The 23,676-nt window shown below is 41.7% G+C and overlaps 1 protein-coding gene across 2 annotated transcripts in view; it reads left to right on the forward strand.

Moving 5' to 3' along the window:
- Positions 1-23,676, forward strand: part of LOC118375083 (AF4/FMR2 family member 2-like) — a 167,242-nt gene that overhangs the window by 89,292 nt on the left and 54,274 nt on the right. For both annotated transcript variants that reach the window (XM_035761578.2, XM_035761586.2), the window contains 4 exons: positions 2,913-2,999; positions 4,038-4,074; positions 4,308-4,362; positions 19,908-19,962. In XM_035761578.2, the coding sequence (XP_035617471.1) occupies positions 2,913-2,999; positions 4,038-4,074; positions 4,308-4,362; positions 19,908-19,962 (234 nt within the window). The remainder of the gene's footprint in view (positions 1-2,912; positions 3,000-4,037; positions 4,075-4,307; positions 4,363-19,907; positions 19,963-23,676) is intronic.

The following is a 23,676-nucleotide window of genomic DNA, read 5'->3' on the forward strand; positions in this document are numbered from 1 at the left end:
GCGCACTAAAACAGTGAAGTCCACCTGGAGTGACACTTACAATGAATAGCACTACTTCTTAATTTCTCAAAATAAAAACATCGAACAATTTCTAAAGACTGTTGACATTGAGTGGAAGTCATAGGAACTGGAACCAGGTTCCTCATAAATAGGGTTTCCCATAGAAAACCATTGGGAAATCCTTTGACCTCAATTTTTTGTCTTCCCTGGATGGTTTGTCCTCGGGGCTTCGCCTGCCATATCAGTTCTGTTATACTCACAGACATTATTTTTAGTTTTAGAAACTTTAGAGTGTTTTCTATCCAAATCTACCAATTATATGCATATCCTAGGCAGTTTACTTTGTGCACGCTTTTCATCCGGAGGTGAAAATAATGCCCCCTACCCAAGAGAGGTTAATGTGAGTCTGGAAGGAGAGTTTAGTCTAACCAGACACCTAGGTATTTGTAGTTGTCCACATATTCTAAGTTAGAACCGTCCAGAGTATTGATGCTGGACAGGCGGGCAGGTGCGGGCAGCGATCGGTTGAAGAGCATGCATTTAGTTTTACTTGCATTTAAGAGCAGTTGGAGGCTGCTTTCCAATCTTTGGGGATCTCAGACATTACGAAAGAGAGGTTGAACAGAATAGGGGTTGCAACAATTCCGGCTGATCATTTTAAAAAGAGAGAGTCCAGATTGTCTAGCCCTGCTGATTTGTAGGGGTCCAGATTTTGCAGCTCTTTCAGAACATCAGCTAACTGGAATTTGGTGAAGGAGAAATGGGGGAGGTTTGGGCAAGTTGCTGTGGGGGATGTTGACCAGAGTAGGGGTGGCCAGGTGGAAAGCTTGGCCAGCCATAGAAAAATGCTTATTGAAATTCTCAATTATTCTGGATTTATCGACAGTGTTTCCGAGCTTCAGTGCAGTGGGCAGCTGGGAGAAGGTGCTCTTATTCTCCATGGACTTTACAATGTCCCAAAACTTTTTGGAGTTTGTGCTTCAGGATGCAAATTTCTGTTTGAAAAATCTAGATTTTGCTTTCCTAACTGCCTGTGTATATTGGCTCCTATCTTCCCTGAAAAGTTGCAATTCGTGGGGGTTATTTGATGCTAATGCCAAATGCCACAGGATGTTTTTGTGCTGGTCAAGGGCAGTCAGGTCTGGAGTAAACCACGGGCTATATCTGTTCCTGGTTATATTTTTTTTAAATGGGTCATGCTTATTTAAGATTGTGAGGAAAGCACTAAAAGAATAACCAGGCATCTTCTACTGACGGAATGAGGTCAATATCCTTCCAGGATACCTGGGCCAGGTCGATTAGGAAGGCCTGCTCGCTGAAGTGTTTTGGGAAGCGTTTGACAGTGGTGAGGGGTGGTCGTTTGACCGCAGACCCAGGGTGGTTAGGATGATATCTATGAGGGTGCCTGTGTTTACAGATTTGGGGTTGTACCTGGTAGGTTCATTGATAATGTGTGTGAGATTGAGGGTATCAAGCTTAGATTGTAGGATGGCTGTGGTGTTAAGCATGTCCCAGTTTAGCTCACCTAACAGCACGAGCTCTGAAGATAGATGGGGGGCAATCAATTCACATATGGTGTCCAGAGCACAGCTGGGGGCAGAAGGTGGTCTATAGCAAATGGCAACGGTGAGAGACTTGTTTCTGGAAAGGTGGATTTTTAAAAGTAGAAGCTCGAAATGTTTGGGCACAGACCTGGATAGTAAGACAGAACTCTGCAGGCTATCTCTGCAGTAGATTGCAACTCCGCCCCCTTTGGCAGTTTTATCTTGTCAGAAAATGTTATAGTTAGGGATGGACATTTCTGGGTTCTTGATGGCCTTCCTAAGCCAGGATTCAGACACAGCTAGGACATCCGGGTTGGCAGAGTGTGCTAAAGCAGTGAATAAATCAAACTTAGGGAGGAGGCTTCTAATGTTAACATACATGGAATCGAGGCTTTTACAGTTACAGAAGTCAACAAATAAGAGGAAATGGGAGTGGAGCATCACCAGAGGAGCAGAGGAGGAGTAGGATAAGGGTACGGCTAAGGGCTATAAGAACTGGTCGTCTAGTACGTTCGGGACAGAGAGTAAAAGGAGCAGGTTTCTGGGCGTGGTAGAATAGATTCAATGCATAATGTACATACAAACGTATGGTAGAATGTGAATACAGTTGAAGTAAACCTAGGCATTGAGTGACGATGAGAGAGATATTGTCTCTAGAGACATCAATTAAACCAGGTGAGGTCACTGCATGTGTGGGGGTTGGACAAGAGGGTTAGCTGAGGCATATTGAGCAGGGTTGGAGGGTCTACAGTGGAATAAGACAATAATCACTAACCAAAACAGCAATGGACACGGCATATTGACATTAGGGAGAGGTATGCGTAGCTGAGTGATCATATACAGCTGGTATCGGTACCGAGTCGATGTGCGGGGGTACAGGTTTGTCGAGGCAATTTGTACATGTAGGTGTGCCAGATTGGGAATTTAGCCAGGACACCGGGGTTAACACCCCTACTCTTACAATAAGTGCAATGGGATCTTTAGTGAACACAGACACCTGTTTAACATCCTATCTTAAATACGCCACCCTACACAGGGCAATGTCCCCAATCACTGCCCTGGGGCTTTGGAATATTATTTTTAGACCAGAGGAAAGAGTGCCTCCTACTGGCCATCCAACATCACTTCCAGCAGCATCTGGTCTCCCATCCACCGACCAGGACCCACTCTGTTTAGCTTCAGCGACATGCCCGAGGTGGGATGTGTGTGTGTGTGTGTGTGTGTGTGTGTGTGTGTGTGTGTGTGTGTGTGTGTGTGTGTGTGTGTGTGTGTGTGTGTGTGTGTGTGTGTGTGTGTGTGTGTGTGTGTGTGTGTGTGTGTGTGTGTGTGTGTGTCATATGTCTGATTTGAATCCTGTCTGCCCTGCAGGAGATGACCCACTCCTGGCCTCCCCCCCTGACTGCCATCCACACTCCAGGCAAAGCTGAGCAGACCAAGTTCCCTATTCCCTCCAAGGTGAGTTCTATAGTAAGGCCTACACTGTACTGTTAATTGACAAGCACAGCAATACTACTACTAATAGTACTTCAACTATGTTATAAGTGCTAGTAATACTGACACTAGTTAATACTATTATCATAATGATAGAGATGTATGCATTCTGAATGTCTACTGTCCTCGTCAAGAGGGTAATTTCCTACTGTCACTTATTTGTTTGGTAAGCAGTAATCACGTGATTCCTGTGTCAGTCGGAAGGGAAAACAAATCAAGTAAAAGTGGATGTATTAAATTCGACCCAGGGCTGTCATCCTTGTGAAAGCCTGTCAGGTTCTGTCACAGTAAAGGACCAGTGAGACACCCATGGCACCAGAGAGAGAAGGAGAGAGAGAGGGAGTGAGAAAGAGAGAGCGTGGGACCAAGCCAGAGAGAGAGAGAGAGGAGAGCTTGCAAAGAGCCTCTGCTATTGCCCAGATAGCTATAGGACTTCATTTGTCTGGCTGCATGTGCCGGTCGGATGGACTTTTTAAGGACAAACTCCTGTCAGCACTTCAACCGCACTGTAATAGAGTGTGATTTAGCTATAGTATAATCCATTGTCCTTCAGCCCATTCATCCTCTCCTCCTCTAACTCCCAGCATCTGTGTCTCTCCTAGATTTTACTTCCTTTCCTCTCTACTGTCGTTCCCTAGCCTCAAATCCCCCAACGCCTAATTTTGCAGCTAAAGCCCTCTTATTTGTGTCTTAATGGGACACGGTCTGAAACTCATAGCTTGACCCAGCTGATATTCCTAATAATAAGCCTGTGTCTATAAATCCTGATTTAATGGTGCCATCTTTTAACTAAGACATTGTCCTGTCTACTGTAGTCCACTCACCACACTCTGAAAAATGATTGTGTGTCCTATGTCTAATTGTATTAGTGTAAAATCAATTAAGTCCATCAGATGAGCTGTTTCCCTCCCATTTGTTCTCCTGTATCACCTCAGTGTGTGCTAATGTATTTGATGCACGCCTGTCTTCTTTCTCTCTCGCTCTCTCTCTCTCTCTGCTCAGGAGTCACAACACTTACCCTCAGGATACGCTGGACAAAGTAAGTCTGCTTTACATTTTCCCTACACACACATTTCGATTTAATCAGTCTAAAATGATGTTAATAGATGGAAGGCCATTATGCCATGCAACAACTGGAGCCCTGTCCATTTAGGGAAAAATGTTATGCTGTGTGACATATTGCAACAAAAGCTAAATTGATAATAAGCTAGCTGTTGGTCAGGGTTTAATCAAAACCAGCACTCTGACATTTAAATGGAAATTCTTTCGCAGAGCGGTGCAATGTTCCCGGTAACAAGCCTGCAACCAAGTCTGTACCACAGAAGTCGTGAGTATTCATTTGATTAATTATTTTGAAAAAGCCTCGGGGGATAAATGCCACCATGGTTTCAGCTTTGTTCCCTTGCAAAACAAGTCCCTGCAGAATTCCCAGCTGAGAGGAGTGTTCATCACAAACAAACAGAGCAGTTGGCATTCTCTCTCTCTGTTAACCCGTACCCTCCTTGGTCTCTCCCGTGCCACCCTGCACTCCTCAACAGCACAGCACTGACAACACTGCCTGTCTGCCTAGCCACGCAAGACCTGGCCTACACTCAGTTTAGTTAGTGTCAAACACAGGCCTAGTGAGTTATTTTTGTGATTTTATTAGGATTGCCATTAGCTATTGCAAAAGCAGCAGCTACTCTTCCTGGAGTCCACACAAAACATAATACAGAATGACATCAAGAACAGCTCAAACTACATAACATTTTTTTTGAAGGCAAACGTAGCCTACATATCAATGCATACACACTCTCTAGGTCAAATAGGGGAAAGGCGTTGTGCCGCGAGGTATTGTTATCTGTTATTTTTGAGGTATCTGTTATTTTAAACTTGATTTTCTGTTTGTTTGAGCAATATGAGATGGAAGGAAGTTCCATGCAATTAGGGCTCTATATAATACTGTACACTTTCTTGAATTTGTTCTGGATTTGGGGACTGTGAAATGACACGTAGTGGCATGTCTGGTGGGATGTGTGTGTGTGTGTGTGTGTGTGTGTGTGTGTGTGTGTGTGTGTGTGTGTGTGTGTGTGTGTGTGTGTGTGTGTGTGTGTGTGTGTGTGTGTGTGTGTGTGTGTGTGTGTGTGTGTGTGTGTGTGTGTGTCAGAGCTGTGTGTAAGTCGACTAGGCAAACCATTTGGGATTTTCAACACATTAATGTTCCTTATAAAAAGAAGAAGTGATACAGTCAGTCTCTCCTCAACTCTTAGCCAAGCGAGACTGGCATGCATAGCATTTACAGTTGAAGTCGGAGGTTTACATACACCTTAGCCAAATATATTTAAACTCAGTTTTTCACAATTCCTGACATTTAATCCGAGTAAAAATTACCTGTCTTAGGTCAGTTAGGATCACCACTTTATTTTAAGAATGTGATATGTCTGAAAAATAGTAGAGAGTGTTATTTATTTCAGCTTTTATTTATTTCATCACATTCCCAGTGGGTCAGAAGTTTACATACACTCAATTAGTATTTGGTAACATTGCCTTAAAATTTTTAACTTGGGTCAAACGTTTCGGGTAGCCTTCCACAAGCTTCCCACAATAAGTTGGGTGAATTTTGGCCCATTCCTCCTGACAGAGATAGTGAATAACTGAATCAGGTTTGTAGGCCTCCTTGCTCGCGCACGCTTTTTCAGTTCTGCCCACACATTTTCTATAGGATTGAGGTAGGGGCTTTGTGATGGCTACTCCAACACCTTAACTTTGTTGTCCTTAAGGTGTTTTGCCACAACTTTGTCCATTTGGAAGAGCCATGTGCGACCAAGCTTTAACTTTTAACTGATGTCTTGAGATGTTGCTTCAATATATCCACATAATTTTCCTACCTCATGACGCCATCTATTTTGTGAAGTGCACCAGTCCCTCCTGCAGCAAAGCACCCCCAGAACATGATGCTGCCACCCCCTTGCTTCACGGTTGGGATGGTGTTCTTCGGCTTGCATGCCTCCCCCTTTTTCCTCCAAACATAACGATGGTCATTATGGCCAAACAGTTCTATTTTTGTTTCATCAGACCAGAGGACATTTCTCCAAGAAGTACGATATTTGTCCCCATGTGCAGTTGCAAACCATAGTCTGGATTTTTTAAGTACAAGTACATTTAACAATAATTGTTTACAGGCATATTATTTCACTTATAATTCACTGTATCACATTTCCTTTAAAAAGCTTGGAGAATTCCAGAAAACGATGTCATGGCTTTTGGAGCATTTTGGAGCATTGGCTTTTTCCTTGCTGTACAGCCTTTCAGGTTATGTCAATATAGGACTCGTTTTTACTGTGGATATGTACCTGTTTCCTCCAGCATCTTCAAGGTCATTTGCTATTGTTTTGGGATTGATTTCCACCAAAGTACATTCAGTTATAGGAGACAGAACGCGTCTCCTTCCTGAGCAGTATGATGGCTGCGTGGTCCCATGGTGTTTATACTTGCATACTATTGTTTGTACAGATGAACGTGGTACCTTCAGGCATTTGGAAATTGCTCCCAAGGATGAACCAGACTTGTGGAGGTCTACTATTTTTTTCTGAGGTCTTGGCTGATTTTTTTTGATTTTCCCATGATGTCAAGCAAATAGGCAATGAGTTTGAAGGTAGGCCTTGACATACATCCATAGGTACACCTCCAATTGACTCAAATGATGTAAATTAGCCTAAAATAAGCTTCTAAAGCCATGACATAATTTTCTGGAATTCTCCAAGCTTTTTAAAGGAAATGTGATACAGTGAATTATAAGTGAAATAATATGCCTGTAAACAATTATTGGAAAATGCACGAAGTAGATGTTCTAACCGACTTGCCAAAACTATAGTTTGTTTACAAAAAGTTTGTGGAGTGGTTGAAAAAACGAGTTTTAATGACTCCAACCTAAGTGTATGTAAACTTCTGACTTCAACTGTATATCAGCCCTCTGATTACAATTAAGAGCAAAATTTGCCATATAATTTGCAGCTGCAGCTTAACTAGGTCTTTCTTTGCAGCACTGGACAGCACTGGACAATTATATTTGACAAAACGAGAGACTGCAGAATTTTCTTTTTGGAGTGTGGTGTCAAAAAATCAGAGCATCTCTTTATTACGGCCAGACCTCTCCCCATCTTTACAACCATTGAATCTATACGGTTTGACCATGACCGTTTACAATCTAAAGTAACTCCAAGTAATTTAGTGTCCTCAACTTGTTCAACAGCCACACCATTCATTACCAGATTCAGCTGAGGTCTAGAACTTAAGGAATGATTTGTACCAAATACAATGCTCTTAGTTTTAGAAATGTTCAGGACCAATTTATTACTGGCCACCCATTCCAAAACAGACTGCAACTCTGTGTTAAGGGTTTCAGTGACTTCATTAGCTGTGTTTGCTGATGCGTATATGGTTGAATCATCAGCATACGTTGACACACATGCTTTGTTTAATTCCGGTGGCAGGTCATTGGTAAAAATAGAAAAGAGTAGAGGGCCTAGAGAGCTGCCCTGCGGTACACCACACTTTACATGTTTTACATTAGAGAAGCTTCCATGAAAGAAAACCTTTTGAGTTCTATTAGATCGATAGCTCTGAATCCACGATATGGCAGAGGTTGAAAAGCCATAAAACACGTTTTTCAACAACAGGTTATGGTAAATAATATCAATGGCTGCACTGAAATCTAACAGTACAGCTCCCACAATCTTCTTATTCTCAATGTCTTTCAACCAATCATCAGCCATGTGTCTCAGTGCAGTAGTTGTTGAGTGCCCTTTTCTATAAGCATCCTGAAAGTCTGTTGTTAATTTGTTTACAGAGAAATAGCATTGTATTAGGTCACACACAATTTTTTCCAACAGCTTGCTAAGAGGTGGCAGCACGCTTATAAGTTTGCTGTTAGAACCAGTAAAGGCCTTTTACCTCTCTTGGGTAGCGGAATTATTTTGACTTCCCTCCAGGCCTGAGGACAAAGACCTTCCTCTAGGCTCAGATTAAAAACATGACAGATAGGAATGCCTATAGAGTCAGCTACGATTCTCAGTAGCTTTCCATCTAAGTTGTCAATACCAGGAGGTTTGTCATTATTGATCGATAACAATCCTTTTCCCAGCTCTCCCACACTAACTTTACAGAATTCAAACTTGCAATGCTTTTCTTTCATTATTAGTTTTTTTTATGCGTGAATACAGTTGCTCACTGTTCGTTGTTGGCATTTCCTGCCTAAGTTTGCCCACTTTGCCAATAAAATATTATTTAAAATAATTGGCAACATCAAATGTTTTTGTGATGAATATGCCATCTGATTCGATGAAAGATGGATTTGAATTTGTCTTTCTGCCTATAATTTAATTTAAAGTACTCCAAAGGTTTTTTTCCCATCATTCATTATATAATTGATCTTGGCTTCATAATACAGTTTCTTCTTCTTTTTGTTGAGTTTAGTCACATAATTTCTCAATTTGCAGTAAGTAAGCCAGTCAGATGTGCAGCCAGACTTATTAGCCACTCCCTTTGCCCCATCTCTTTCAACCATAAAGTTTTTCAATTCCTCATCACCCTTGGAGCCTTAACAGTTATAACAGTCCGTTTCGGCGCTTGTTTATCAATAGTTATAAAAATCTATTTCAGAAATGCATCAAGGCAGCGTCTGGATGCTCTTCATTAATCACATCAGACCAACAAATATTTTTCCACATAAGAGTCACAGCAAAAAAAATGATATGATCTCTTATACACTATTTTAGGTCCAGCTTTCCTGGATATAGCCACTATATTGTGATCACTGCATCCAATGGCCATGGTAGGTTGATTAATAACCTAAACCAGATTACAGGCACTGGTTACAGTAAGAAGCTTCCTCTTGAGTGGTCCGCTTGATGAAAACCAGTCAATATTCAGGTCCCGAAGGAAGTAGACCTCTCTGTTTAAATCACATACATTATCAAGCATTTCACACATGTTATTATAGCAACACCCCAAAAGAAAAGGCATGACATAAAGATCTGCTCTAAGCAAATCAAATCAAATCACATTTTTATTTGTCACATACACATGGTTAGCAGATGTTAATGCGAGTGTAGCGAAAGCATTACAGGATATGGCTCTGAATATATACAGCAACACCTCCCCCATAAGCATTTCTGTCTCTTCTATAGATGTTATATCCTTGTATTGCTACTGCTGTATCATTAAATTAATTATCGAAGTGAGTCTCAGAAATGGCTAATATATGAATGTTATCTGATGTTAGCAAGTTATTGATTTCATGAACCTTATTTCTAAGGCTACATATATTAATATGGGCTATTTTCAGCCCTTTCCTGGGTAGCTTATCAGAGATAGACATAATACTGAAAAGAGCAAACAAAAAAATATACATTCAGCAGCCCAATAATCCATTGGTGTGGGTTTCTGTGCTGCGGGGTTGAAGCTACGAACCCATAGGCTTGGCTCTCTCATCCCTTCAGGCTTCTGGGAGAAAAGGTGGACAATGAGCCTGTCATTGCGGATGTAAGCAATGTCCCCACGCGCTCTGGCAGCTTTCATGGCTGGGATCAGTTCTTTCCTCTTCGTACTGACGGTAGGGTTTTAAAGCTACCGATAATTTACTAAAGTTACCAGAATCTTCAGTAATTTAGTTAATTAATAGAAAACCTATGGCAACCTATCGTAACTTTGTTAATTTATATTTGAATCATTTAAAAACATATATTTATATATCGGCAATTATTTTGTATATCTGTGTCCATATTTTGCATGAGTTTCTAATAGATAGACCATATGGTTCAAGAGAAAATGGCCTAATGAATGAAAAAAGCATCTAATCAACAATGCTATTATTTTCAATGACCTCTGCAACTCCTCCAACTATTTATTTTTTTCCACAAAAGCCACCAGTTTGACTACAAAACATTGACAACAAACATATTGACATAGTAAAATAAATAAAAGTGTGTAAAACAAATATAAAGGATATTTCATGCTGAAACTCTCATATTAAACACCAATGGTATTCACTAAGTTGATGGTTTATTTATATTTAGGATAATGATTTACAGCTTTGTTCCGATTGTTTTTTTGTCGTCTTATTTAATAATTTAATTTATTTTACGTAAAGGTAAGGCCAGAGAGAGGGCAAAAGATAATTACAGACATCTGTGATAATCTGAAGTACCCAAAAGGGCCAGTAGATGTCTTGTGATAGATTACATGGATTCCTCTTGAAAGATACCACAATTATGATAGTTGATGATAGGATTTATACAATAAACAGAGTACACAAATGAAAGACCGAAAGGCATCGTTTTGAGTCCCAGAGAATGAGAAAAAGGGGCAGCGATGTTTCTTGCTGCAAGGCAAGCGTTCTATCTTTTTGAATGCTCTCCAATGTTGCACAGTAGTCCTTTTTCCCAATTGAAGATTCTGCTTTTGTGTCGCTCAATGACACTGCTCTTATTGGAGAAGTCTTCAATGATTTAACGAGTCCAAGGAAAGAGCATTTGTGTCAATACCAGCTTTGTCTGGCGGAGCTGAATGCATCGACTTCAGATCAAGCAGTGTCTCTTTCTTTCCCTGCTACTAACACAGGAAATGCAGTATAAGCACAAGTGAGTGGCAGTATTAGCTTTTATATTAAAACACTCCACTGTAGCTGTTAAATCTGTGTTGTGTTATGGTACTCAGAGCCTTTATTGCTCTCTATAAACATGTATACATTATATCCTAGCTTCACTTCCAATGCTTACCTCGGTCCCCGTGTGCGCTCATATAAGACAAAATAAGTAGGAATGCAGAGATGATTTAAGATGAGATAAGGGAGATCATGAATAATGGAATCACTTTGAATTTCAAAAGGACGGCATCTGGGAAAATAAAATTAAACATTTTAGGAGAAAGAGGGGCTCATTTGTAGCAGATCTGGTCTTCCAGGGAGGAAGCCTGTCTGTATGCGACAGCTGTCAGCTAACCAAGTGCAGTGATCCATGGACTTCTTACATCGTACATATGGATCGTCATCCAAAATCATGAAGCTGTTTATTTTTGACCGACCACCTCGATTCGGTCTTATGTAGCAAAATCTTTGTCTACACCTATTCAGCATCGTTCACACCCTCTTAAGCCTTATCCCTACCCATCTCTTTAAGGATTCACATGTGAGGCCATGTGCTAAACAAAGTGAGTAAGGTAGTGTAGCAAACAAACAAAGATTTCAAGACTATAAGTAGTAAAAGTATTAGACTACAATAAGGAAAAACAATAAGGAATAGCATTAAATCTAGTCCTTGGCCTATATCCTAATCTGACTTTGGTGCAGGTCATGTTGTTCTGAACGTTACCGTCTCTGGTAAACACACACTGTATCAAGTAAAATCTATGTTTATTTGTCACATGCACAGGATACAGAAGGTGTAAACCTTACAGCAAAATGGTTACTTGCATATTTGCATAGTAGCAATATCAAAAATAGACAGTGTCCAGATAAAAATATTTTATAATTATTAGATGATGCTGACCCAGAAAATAGGGGTGTGCTCTATTTGTAAAAATAAATAAAAATGCAAGCATGTTTCTCATGCGTCAATAATAGAATTTCTAAATTATACTGTACTGTCTTTGAGTCAGTCATGTGCGTGGCCTAAATAACTCAACTGGATAGTCTGCCTGTAAAGAGAAGAGAGGGCTGCACTTTGATCCTGCTGCTCTGATTGGATTGACTGAAGCTGTAGATTGACTGAAGCTGTTCTCTGTCCACTCGCTTCATAATTTAACCAGATCACTTTTCCTTGTATTTTTTCAGTCTGATCATTTAGATTACTGCTGCCTGCTACTATGATAAATCACATGGCGAGGACGTTTGCTATCAAGCTATCAATGTGCATAATATCTAACAAGTGGGGCAAGGGTATGGAAAAAATATGAAACGCAATGCGCATTCTGACTGAGTGACAGCAAACTTGACTGCCCACTGCAAGTTGAGGACACACACACACAGACAGACATACACACCCACCCCTCCTTGCGCTGCCCTAATCTGCAGCTTTTTTTGCAGTGAGAACAAGCAGGGGGGTATAGTATTTTGCCAACAATTATTTAGGCATATAAAAAAAACACTTAATTTTTTCCCCATCACGAATATCATCCGATCCGACTATCAACTGTCCATTACAAATACGAGTAGGGCCATATCGGCACACCTCTACCAGACACTTGTCTAAATGTGAAAGAAATGCTATAACCACACCCCAGACACATCTAGCTAAGTGGATGGGTCACTATTGTCTAGACATGTAAACATGTTCATGAAATACAATAGATGGCCGTAATCACCCCCAGACACACCTAGCTACTTTGAGTAATTTAATCATCTGGCAAGTGAATTATTTTGTTTAGACATTTAGCTAGCTAGCTAAACAATGAACCATAATCCCACTCATATTGCTAGCAAGACAAACGGATTGTCATAGCTAGCCACAATGCATGAAATGCTGTAGTATGAATCTGCGAGTAGCTAAAGCTAATGAACAAGGTTTAATATTAGCTATCTAGCTGACATTAGGCTATAACTAGCAATCATACACATAACATAATGTAATCTAGCGTGCCAGCAAGCTCACATTCACTAGCTAGCTAACAGTACGTTTTAACTTGCAATGAAAACAACTTTCTGACAAAATTAGGAAAGTATAATATCTGAAAACGTAGAGAGAATGCCATGAGTGTGCGAAGCTGTCATCAAGGCAAGAATCTTAAATATAAAATATTTTGTGATTTGTTTAACACTTTTTTTGCTTACTACATGATTCCTCCGTGTGTGTTATTTCATAGTTTTGATGTCATCCCTATTATTCTATAATGTAGAAAATATTTAAAAAAGAAAGAAAAACCCTTGAACGACTAGGTGTGTCCAAACATTTGACTGGTACTCTACATGTATGAATGCTTCACAGCAGACTGGAACCCCTTTAACTGTTTTGTTTGTACAAGCTTGTTTGGCTGGTGTTGTGTCAAGTTACTCCGGTTCACACTGACCGTGTGCAGAATGTACTCCATCACAACTTTTCCCCACTGCCTATAACGCCTGCTAAATTCAGGGTAGCGATGTTGTTGAGAGCAATAGCAACACCTTTGCAGTTCTCCAGACTAACAAAAAAGCTGAGGTAGCAGGGCTTATCTACACATACTGATCAGCTCACGTTATAGACAGAAGCATGCTACTTGACAGACCAATCCAAACTCATCTCTCGGTATGTCCAGCCCATCCATTTCTCAGCCAATCATGGCTAGCGGGAAGGTTCCTGCCTTTTTCCGTGGCTAAACTAACTAGTCTCGTAATTTAACAATTTAATTTGTATTTACAGATGGCATACAAGTTTGTTATTAAGGCACACAGTTTACATGTTCCAGAAGGCATTTCTGAAAAAGAAATGCAGTAGTGATGTGCAACATACATCTAGCTTCCTGAAACGGGTCACATTTAGATATGACGATCTCACATGTTTCATTGTTTATGTTTAGTGTGTCATGAAACCAGTTTTTGGCATCATTGATATGATGAGAAGTTGAACATGTCAGTTTCAAAGCTGTCAGTGTTGTCACTGTAGCATTGACATGATGTAATTGTCCTCACAACGCAATCATGTGTGCCAGTGTTTTCATGGTTACTGAGGAGCCAGGACACAAAGTATGCAATGACCTCAACATACTTAACCGATAATGCTTTATTCAGCACGTATCATAAACAACATCCCTGCATGCTGAAATAACACAAAGTTCTTCTAGTATGCCTCATTTGCTTCCATCTGATTGGCTCCTGGTGATGGCTCTGTGATTCACAGTATTTATATCACATGGGTCTGCAGACCTAAATAAAGTCAGGAAGTCATCAAAGTAGAATTCATCAAAGTAGAGAGAGAGAGAGAGAGAGAGGCTGCTTGCTTGCTTGCATGGGAAAGGTTGCATGTGGCCTGCAGGGCTGCCATGGCAGAAGGCTGAGGCTCCAGACTCTAATGAGGCCTTGTGTTTGGACCCGAAATGCATCACAGCCCCCTCCGGCGCTCCTCGTCACACAACCCCCCTCCCCCCCCCACCTCTCGCCACTACTTACACAAACACACACACACACACAGACACAAATGCACACATGCACACACTGCCATGGCAACAACCACTGCTCGAATCACAGTTCTACCAAAGACCCTTCGTAAAATAGAGTTTTGGAAAAAATTACTCTTTTCATGCTTTTCTTCAGAAATGTTATTTGAAGGATAATAATGTTTGTTGTACCCTCACCATGTGTTTACTGTGTCCTTCCACACGAATGTAATATAGTATCATCACAACACACACATAAAATTGCTGTGAACATACTATCATAAAGCATTGAATAAGGTATTGAGGAGGGACCTGAGTGTTACTTACAGTAAGTAGAGCTCTCTACTGTAAGTTGTTTGGAAGCCACCAAACAATGTGTGTTCTTGGTACTATCACTCTAAAGATAAATATTTGCAGGGAATTCATGACCACCAACTTTATATATTCAAGTGCCTTTAATGGTGAGGCGAGTGCTTGTTATATGCGACTAAGACAGGGCAGTTTGAAAAAAGAAGTAGTCAGATGTTTCCTACTTGGTGGAAATAAATGCAGAGAACAGAGTGGAGCCTCACAGGCAGGCAGAGGAGACGAGGGAAAGGCATCCATCACAAGCGTCAACGTAGCCTCTTGATGTGACACTCCAGTCAGCTCTCTCTCTCAAGCTCTCGGAAATTAGAGTGGTAGATGGCTCAGGGCCAATCTAAATAATCCATCGCTTAGAAAAAGCGAGGCTTCAGAGTATGGCTGGGGCCCTGCGTGTGTGTGTGTGTGTAGAGGGGCCAGAGAGAACCCTTACTCTAAATCAGAGGCAGGCCTGGCAGAAAACTAGGAGGGAGCAGCAAAGGACAGGAGAGGAGAGTATAGGAGAGGAGAGGAGAGGAGAGGAGAGGAGAGGAGAGGAGAGGAAAGGAGAGGAGAGGAGAGGAGGATGCTTTCCCTCTGATCCCTGTAGCTCTCACCGGAACTCTGTTTCCATGCTCCCCATTCATAGTATACACAGTCATTTCTTCAATACAGAATAGTCTCATTCCATATGCATTTAAACATGTAAAGTATTCTCTCGATACGTGGTCCTTTATCTCGTATTCACTTATTCCTATGCATCCTATGCTTCAGACTCCACACACACACACACGCACACGCACACATGCACACACGCACACACGCACACACTCACACACTCACACACACACACACACACACACACACACACACACACACACACACACACACACACACACACACACACACACACACACACACACACACACACACACACACACACACACACACACACACACATGGCATGGGTAGTGATGTTGGGAGTGTTGATGGCCCTCTCTCAGCTGACTGGATCCTCCGACGACTGCTCTAAGTGACAGATCTGGAACAAAGCAGCGTCTCAGGGCAGGAGACAGGAGCACAGCGGACGACAGGCACTTTGCATGTGAGCTCTCGACACACACACACAAAAACACACACACAAGGAAACACACACAATAAAAACATACACACTTCTCCTAGGGTAATGCACAGCATATTTATTTACTTCCATCTGTCCAAGTGCATTTCCGTGTACCTCGGAACTGATTGACACAGTAACGCGGAGATGGATTGAATGCTTATTTAAAAGCACACTCGTTTTAAGGCCCCCACAGTTACTGCATTTGCAGGCTTTCGCTCCGGAGGGAATAGAGAAAAGGTGGGTACACAGGAAAGGCTGGAGAAATGTTCTCTTATGCCTCTAAGCGGAAACTTAACAAGCCTAATGTATCTCCCCTCCCCTCAGCCTCTCCTTCCTGTCCTTGTCTAACACAGCATCAGGGAATCACAAGAACCATTGCATTACCCAAAATTAACCCTGTCATCATCACAACCACCCACATACACAACAGTAAAATATAGCATCTAAATTTAACCCTCTCCTTCATTTATATCTCTCTCACTATGACAGTACAGTAACTACAGTGACAGAGCTGTCACTGTAGGGGATATTAAAGTCAGTTACTGTATGTCCCCTCTGACACACACACATATCTGATACCCCTGAGATGATGCTGTCTCTCTCTGGGCCCAAGAGATGACGCATGGCCTCCCTCATCATGACGATGTATCTGTCTCCTGGCACAGTACCATGGAGTTAGTTACCAGGTACCAGGGACGTGGAAGGATAGAGGCTCAGGGGTGTCAGTCATCCCCCGGTGAAGTGTCACATCCCAGGGTGTACAGTACAACCCTCCTCCCTTCCCCATCTTCCACCTCCAGAAGCTCTCTGAGGAGGGTGGGTCACACTCCCATGGTCCCCAGCTGCCTGGTGAGTGGTGACATGCCTCCCTCGCGCATAAAAATAGACAGGAGAGAGATGTAGCTATTGTGGAGCTTCCAGCCCACCTAGCTAAATGGGAAAAAGCGGTGGTCTATTCGCTTAACAAAGTCGACCTCTGCCATCAAACTGAAAACACGGAGGGTCACTCTTAAATGCCAATCTAGCAGCCCTTTCGCTCCATTGAAAAATAACGTGAGAGCATGCAGGGGGATAATAACAGTAATACAGTGGGCAGTAGCGGGAGGGAGGGTTACTGCAGTGCCCAAGAGAGTGGTCTTGTTGATGAGTGCAATTATGTATCAGTAACACATTGACATGTACTACACTCAGTGACAAACAGTTTAATTCTGTGTTCAGGAGAAATGTCAACATCAGGACATTGGTGATGAGATATGTTTAGAATGCTTTTCTGTAGTGCCTCGGACAACCGCCATTTACCACATTTATACGATTTACTGAGAAAGTGTTTTTGGTGCTTTCTTTTATTTTCTCGACAGCTTGTCATGTCAGTCAGACATGCTCAAGTCACACATGATTTTCATAAGGTAATACAATAAAAACATTTGAAGCCATATAGGCACTCTTGATATCCGCATTACTTAATATGAAGTACATTAAAATAATATATATATAAATATAAATATATGCCATTTAGCAGACACTTTTATCCAAAGCGACTTACAGTCATGTGTGCATACATTCTACGTATGGGTGGTCCCGGGGATCGAACCCACTACCCTGGCGTTACAAGCGCCATGCTCTACCAACTGAGCTACAGAAGGACCCCTACCTTATCAAAATTCCAGCATCCAGTTCATTCAGAGTATCATAGTTACTTATCACAACAATTATTGAACATTTGTCTGTGTACTATGTATTATTTCTAAAGACTTATCATAGTTTGTCTCCAGTATATGTGAATTCTGAAAGGCTGGAAGGGTGGAGAGAGATTTTCCCTGAGGGTGCTGACAGATAGACAGAGGTAGTGATTGGGAGTTAGCTGGTGGCTAATGATCACAGCCTGTGCCTGTCCCTCCCTATCATTACGCTAGCTCTCTAGTGGGCTAGTGCCAGGAGACTCTGTCACCGCGTGTTGCTGTGTTGCTTCACTCCACCAGCTGTGCTGCTCTAGTCTGGGCTTGCCCTCTTCAGCTCTGTACGGCCTCTCATCTCTATTTTCCCCTCCCCACCCCTCCTCTTCTCTTCTCTCCCCCTATCACCCCTCCTCCCTTCACCCCTTGAACTGCCCTGCTGCCCTGACTAATCTTCCCCTTCCTGACCCTCCCTTTGCCCTTTCCTGCCCTGCCCTGCCCTAGACACTTCTACCCTGACCTAGACACTCCTGTACTGTGTCTTTTGTAAAAGCAAAGGAACAGGACGAAACAGTGCCAGTGCCAACCACACAATTCAAATGAGTCTCACTCATGGGTGGCTTCAGTGAAAAAGACATGGTGTGGGTTGGTAATTCTGTTTCCATGTTAATGGTCCCGGTAGTAAGATAGGATGTTGTAAATCACATTATTTCTCAAGGCTTCACCAGAGCTGACTCTAATCCTATTTTAAATCATTAGACTGCGTTTCACTCAGGTTTATCAAGGTGCTTTGAGCGCCTGTAAAAGAACACATATGTTTGCCAAAACGTCAAACCTTAAGCATACACTCAACTAATGCCAAGTAGGAAAGAAGGGGTTTAAAATATATAATTTAAATGACTTAATGCAGATTGGGTCTCTATATCTCATGGTGTGCCAATTGTAATGAGGTGAATATTTCTGTGAGCTCACTTCTAGCTGTGCTGCCAAAGTGTTTATATTCAAGTTAAAATAATATAAAACTCAGTTTAACTCCTTGTCCTCCTTGTGGTTTGAAGGTTAATTTAGCAAAGTGATAAACACAGCCCCAATTAGTCCATTAAAAACACTGTCTCACTCTCAGGCTGAAACAGTCTATATCTATTATTTATCCTCAAAGGTATTTATTATAAAGTCCTGTTAGTCCTGATATGTTGTTGCAACTGCGTATCTGTGGTTTCCTGACAGAGGGAGATGTCCTGGGGCTAATTATTTTTCAAGCAGTTCATTTGGATCGGAGGTCTATCAATGTTTCAAACAGATGTGCACCGAGCCTACGTTCATCATTTATAGGGTCTTCAGGACTCCTTTAAGAGGGTATCGTTTTTATACACGTCTTTTGGGGTGTCATAAAAGTGAAACGTTTAACCACGCCTCTCCTCCTAGAGTGAATAGGGCTGAGGGTAAGATGCTGCAGTGTACACTGTTCAGGTGAATTTATAGGTGTGCTTTTTCCTACTATTGATTTGTCTCCAATTAAAGGCTGGATTATCCACACCGGCTGGAGAGAGAAGTTAAAAATGAAATATACCATGTTTGTCCCTCTCTTCTTTCTCCCTCCCTCTTTCTTTCTTTTTCTCTTTTTCTATTTTCTTCTGTCTCTCTCTCAAATTCACACACACACTCACACACACACTCACACTCACACATGCATGTACATACAGACAATACCCCCACCTCCAGCTTGGCTCCAACTGAGTGCAAATCCACTGGAAGCGTCCACCTCAGCCACCTGGTTTTGTGTTTTTGCGAAGATTTCTTCTCCTGACATCTGTTAAATATTATCAGGTTAATGACTGGCAGTTTTGTTCAAAGTTCTGCCCAATCTAAGATGCTGCACGACAGCTTAGGTCATAGAAAAGTAAACTTTAAACACATTTTCCTCTCTCATAGAGCTCCTTTTATTGTTCTAACTGAGGGGGAAATTCCTCGCCTGGGTTATTTTTTAACAGCCATGTTGTGTTAGACACTCCGGGCCAGTCAGCCACTCTATGTAGAAACGTAGGTTGCTAAGCGCTAGCTCGCTGCTAGCCTGCCTGCTGGCCCGGTTTTATTGTGTTTTTACTATGATGTCATCACACCCCATAACCATTTGTCAGATGACATCATTCTTTCTGAAAACACTTTTTGATAGTTTATGGTCTGAAGCAAGCTAAGGGATTGGATGTTTTTTTTTCAATGTTGAATTGCATTGAAAGATGGTATATATAACAGAGAGTAGAGTAATGCCAAACCTCACTATGGAGAGATACATTTTGCGCTTCTGTAAATAATGGCACAACATCCCAAAAAGTATTGTGCTAGTGTCCTAATAAAAAAAAATACCTTTTACATGCACTGATTTGAATAATATATAAGTTCTTTCCAGTTCTTTCGAGCAGTACTATATGTTTTGACTTTATATGGGGAATTGTTGCAGGGTTATTAAAGGGTTATTCATTTAATTCATATTTTATCATAAGCAAAATCCCAAAATAGAGAGGTGGATGATAAAGGAGACCTCAGTATAAGTTTGTTGACTAAATTAGTACATAAATTGGTGACCTGAAGCTGTCTATTTCACCTGACTGGTGCTGCTGTGTCTTTCTGCAGAATGCTTGAGGATGACCTGAAGATCAGCAGTGACGAAGAGGACACTGATCAACAGGTAAAATTCATCAACACCCTTCTATGTACAGTATACTGTATCTCTTTATATGATGTTTTTCTGAGCCAGAAAATAACACAGCAGGAACTATTGGATTAGTTCATTCGAAATGGCTCTCATTGTGCTTCTTCTGTATTTTGATCATAGTTATCATCCATTCAGGACCTTCGACCGGTTGGTAGTTTAATAATAGTTATTAAACACTGAGGCCATCATACTCATTCAGTGAATACAGGGCTCTAATATCGCTCTAACAACAGCACTGCACTCCCATATTAGTGTGTGTGTGTGTGTGTGTGTGTGTGTGTGTGTGTGTGTGTGTGTGTGTGTGTGTGTGTGTGTGTGTGTGTGTGTGTGTGTGTGTGTGTGTGTGTGTGTGTGTGTGTGTGTGTGTGTGTGTGTGTGTGTGTGTGTGTGTGTGTGTGTGTGTGCTGTACAGTATGTGTGTGAAATGCATTTGCATCTCTGTGTGTTTGTAAGTGGCTTACTGCAAATGAGTGCATGGTACATTATCACGCTGTCATCGCCTGCAGTACACCAGCAGTGTCTGTACACAAATAAACACACACTAGTCTGCTTGGTCCCCCTCCTCCCACTGTCCTCTGCATGCACAACAATAAAGATAAAAACAAAAAACACATCCTGTCCTTATATAAGCAACCAGCTTAACCCCCCCGCCCCCACCCACACACATACAGAAAAACAAACACTTACACACATACACACACACACAGCCCCAGTGTGAGTGCCAGACACAGTGGATCAGCATGCTCCAGCACATGTGACTCAGGGCAGTGGAGAGAGGAGGTATAATTAATATATTTTTGACAGAGAAGCAGGAGGGGGCTGGGGAGAACCTGCAGCAGTAATTTTGCTGCTTCTATCTCCCAGTGCCCACATAGTGCTGTATCTAAAGCAATTAGCATCAGCCCAGGCTCTCTCTTTTTTTTCGCTCTCTCATCCCTCTCTCTCTCTCCTCTCTTTCTCTCCATATTCTCCTCTACACACACTGTCTCGATTTATTTTTTCGTCCCTTTCCCTCTCCTTCTCTCCTGTTCTTGTGTGTTGCTCTCAGTCCAGCTTTGGTGCAGTTATGACAGTAGATATAATAAAAAGGTCAGCCTAGCCCTACCTCAGACAAATCACCTGGCACTGAGGGGAAGGGGTGTGGTTCTCAGATGGGAGAGGGGGGCTAGGAGGGGGCAGGGGGTTTGCTGTGCCTGGACTGCTGGAGCTGCTAGCACCTCTGACCTCACTGTTATTCAGCTACCTGGTGCTATTCATCAGCTAGAAACACCTCAACCCTGTTTTGTTCATGCATTCCTCCTTTTTCTCTATGCAAGCACTTCCTTCCCTCTCCTCTTTGTCTACCAGAATTCACTGGAGATTTTCTAGCTGTGTATAAATTGTAGGATTTTTAAAAACAAATTTGTGAGAATGGTCTATTGCTTAGTTCTGCAGCAGCACAGAGGATCATTGAGGACTGTGGTCAATTAGTCGGGGTTGTGTTGCCTAGTTTCTTCAAAAAATACTGCAGTGAAAGGGCCAACCAAATGAAAACATTCTCCCCTAAATCAACAGCCATATTTTCATTCAGATGTCCTGGTGGATTAAGAAGAAATCTTGTCATCAGAAACACTGGTGTCTTTATTTATGTTAGCCGGCTTTCTCTCAATGATAAAACAGCCCCCCTACCCAGAATGAATAGGATACTGCTGTGACTGATCACCATAGATGGGGGGAAACTAATGATAGTATTTTAACAAGGGTTATCGAAGTTCAATGACATAATTTGTTAAAAGACATAGTGGAGATGGAGATGATGAATCTGAAGGCGGATGAGTGAGTGAAGAGACCTGTTCATCTGATGTCTCAAATGCTGAAATCATCAACTACTAGTATTAGAATGAGCTAATTTAAAACAGACCTTTCTGCCCTCCCTGTAAGACTAATCTCACAACAGAGCTAATGCTTCTCAATCACCCCACAGTTAAATATTCAGGTTGAAAACAAATTGGGGGCATACATCACTGTGTGGCATACATCACTTTTGGAAATATATTGTCCTCTCTACAGGCAATGAACCAGTAAATTCAATAGCAGTGCATTACTCTCCTTGCTTGCCACAATGAAGTATTCTTAAATATTGTTGAATTCCTTTTGTGTCAATTTCATGAACATCTTGCTTTGAGCTGTGTTGTATTACTCTTGGTTATATAGATAAGCACTTGGTCATGGCTGGCCTTTTTAGGCAAATCTAATGGTAGTCACAAAAATGACACTGGCACAGCCCCATCCCTCCCCTCTCCCTTCTCCTCCTCCTTAGCGATAACCACCCTCTGAGTTTCCCACACACACACAACCCCTGAAACGAATGCCCAAAGACAGCTCATAAGCATGAAAAAAGCCCCAGCAGCCATTAAAACAGTTTGCTGGAGTGCGTATCTATGCCGCCGCCGAGCCAAACACACTAGCAGCCATGCCCCCAGCTGCGTTGCCTAGCAACCTGCGAATGGGGAAGAAGGATGGAAGCAGCCCAAATCCCTGTGGAGAGGGAAACAGCAATAAGAGAGCAGTTGACAGATGATCTGAGTTGTTTCATCTAATATACTGTGAAGATCACTGGCTCCTTTCATGAATGATAAATGGACTGTACACAGATCAATGGTCACAGCAATAAACTTAGCCTGCCTGGCCAGTGTGTGGCTGTGGGCCTGCCTGTGCCTTGGTGGTAGTCGGGACAGGTTGTGGTGGCCAACAGCTTCACTACTTGTCGGTGCCAAGGGGTTTTATTTCTATACCTTGCTCAAACACTATTTAAGCGGATGAATATGCTTTCAAAGAGGACTTGACACCAATGTTTTTTTATTTTTTTGTATTCCCCCCCACATTGTGGGCTACATCATATTTTCAGGACTACAGATGTAGCAGTGACACTCATCTCCCTGTGCACCCTTCATTCACTGTGAAGTGGCATGCTTACGGTCCCTTGTGTCTGTCTGCATGTGTAATTTATTTCCACTGAACTGTCATCGGAGAGGAATCACTTTAATGTTCATTTGTTTGTTACAATGTGTTGTTGTTCTATTATAGGGAATACATTTGGGAAAAAGGGGAGGGGGGCTGAACAAACAATCCTCATAGTATTAAATTACTGTCACCTGTCTGTGCTTCAAATCAGTGTCAGGTGTCAGTGATGTAGGTTCAAATCAAATCCTATGGAAATCCATAGCTTAGTAGCAAGACCTTTCGTTGTCCTTGTGTTAGGCCCTGACCTGGCTATGCCATATGGATGTGGGCTACACTAGTTAATTTAGCACACAGGATGTGCTTAGAAACCTGTGGCATTATTTTAAAATAATTTTATATTATGAAGAATACAAATCAAATCAAATACATTTTTATTTGTCACATGCGATGAATACAACAGGTGTAGTACTACTGCGAAATACTTACTTACAAGACCTTAACCAACAATGCAGTTCAAGAAATAGAGTTAATGAAATGTTCACTAATTAAACTAAGGTTAAAAAAAAATCTCATCAAAATGTAACACAAGAAAATGAAATAACAGTAACGAGGCTGTATAAAGGGGGTAAAGGTTAGTCGAGATCATTTGTAAAGTGAATATGCATAGATAATAAACATTGATGAATACAATAGAAAGGATATTTTCTCCAAACGATTTCTGAGGGAGTGTGCACACATGGCTAT

This window comes from Oncorhynchus keta, chromosome 4 (assembly GCF_023373465.1).
Source record: "Oncorhynchus keta strain PuntledgeMale-10-30-2019 chromosome 4, Oket_V2, whole genome shotgun sequence".
Lineage (NCBI taxonomy): Eukaryota > Metazoa > Chordata > Actinopteri > Salmoniformes > Salmonidae > Oncorhynchus > Oncorhynchus keta.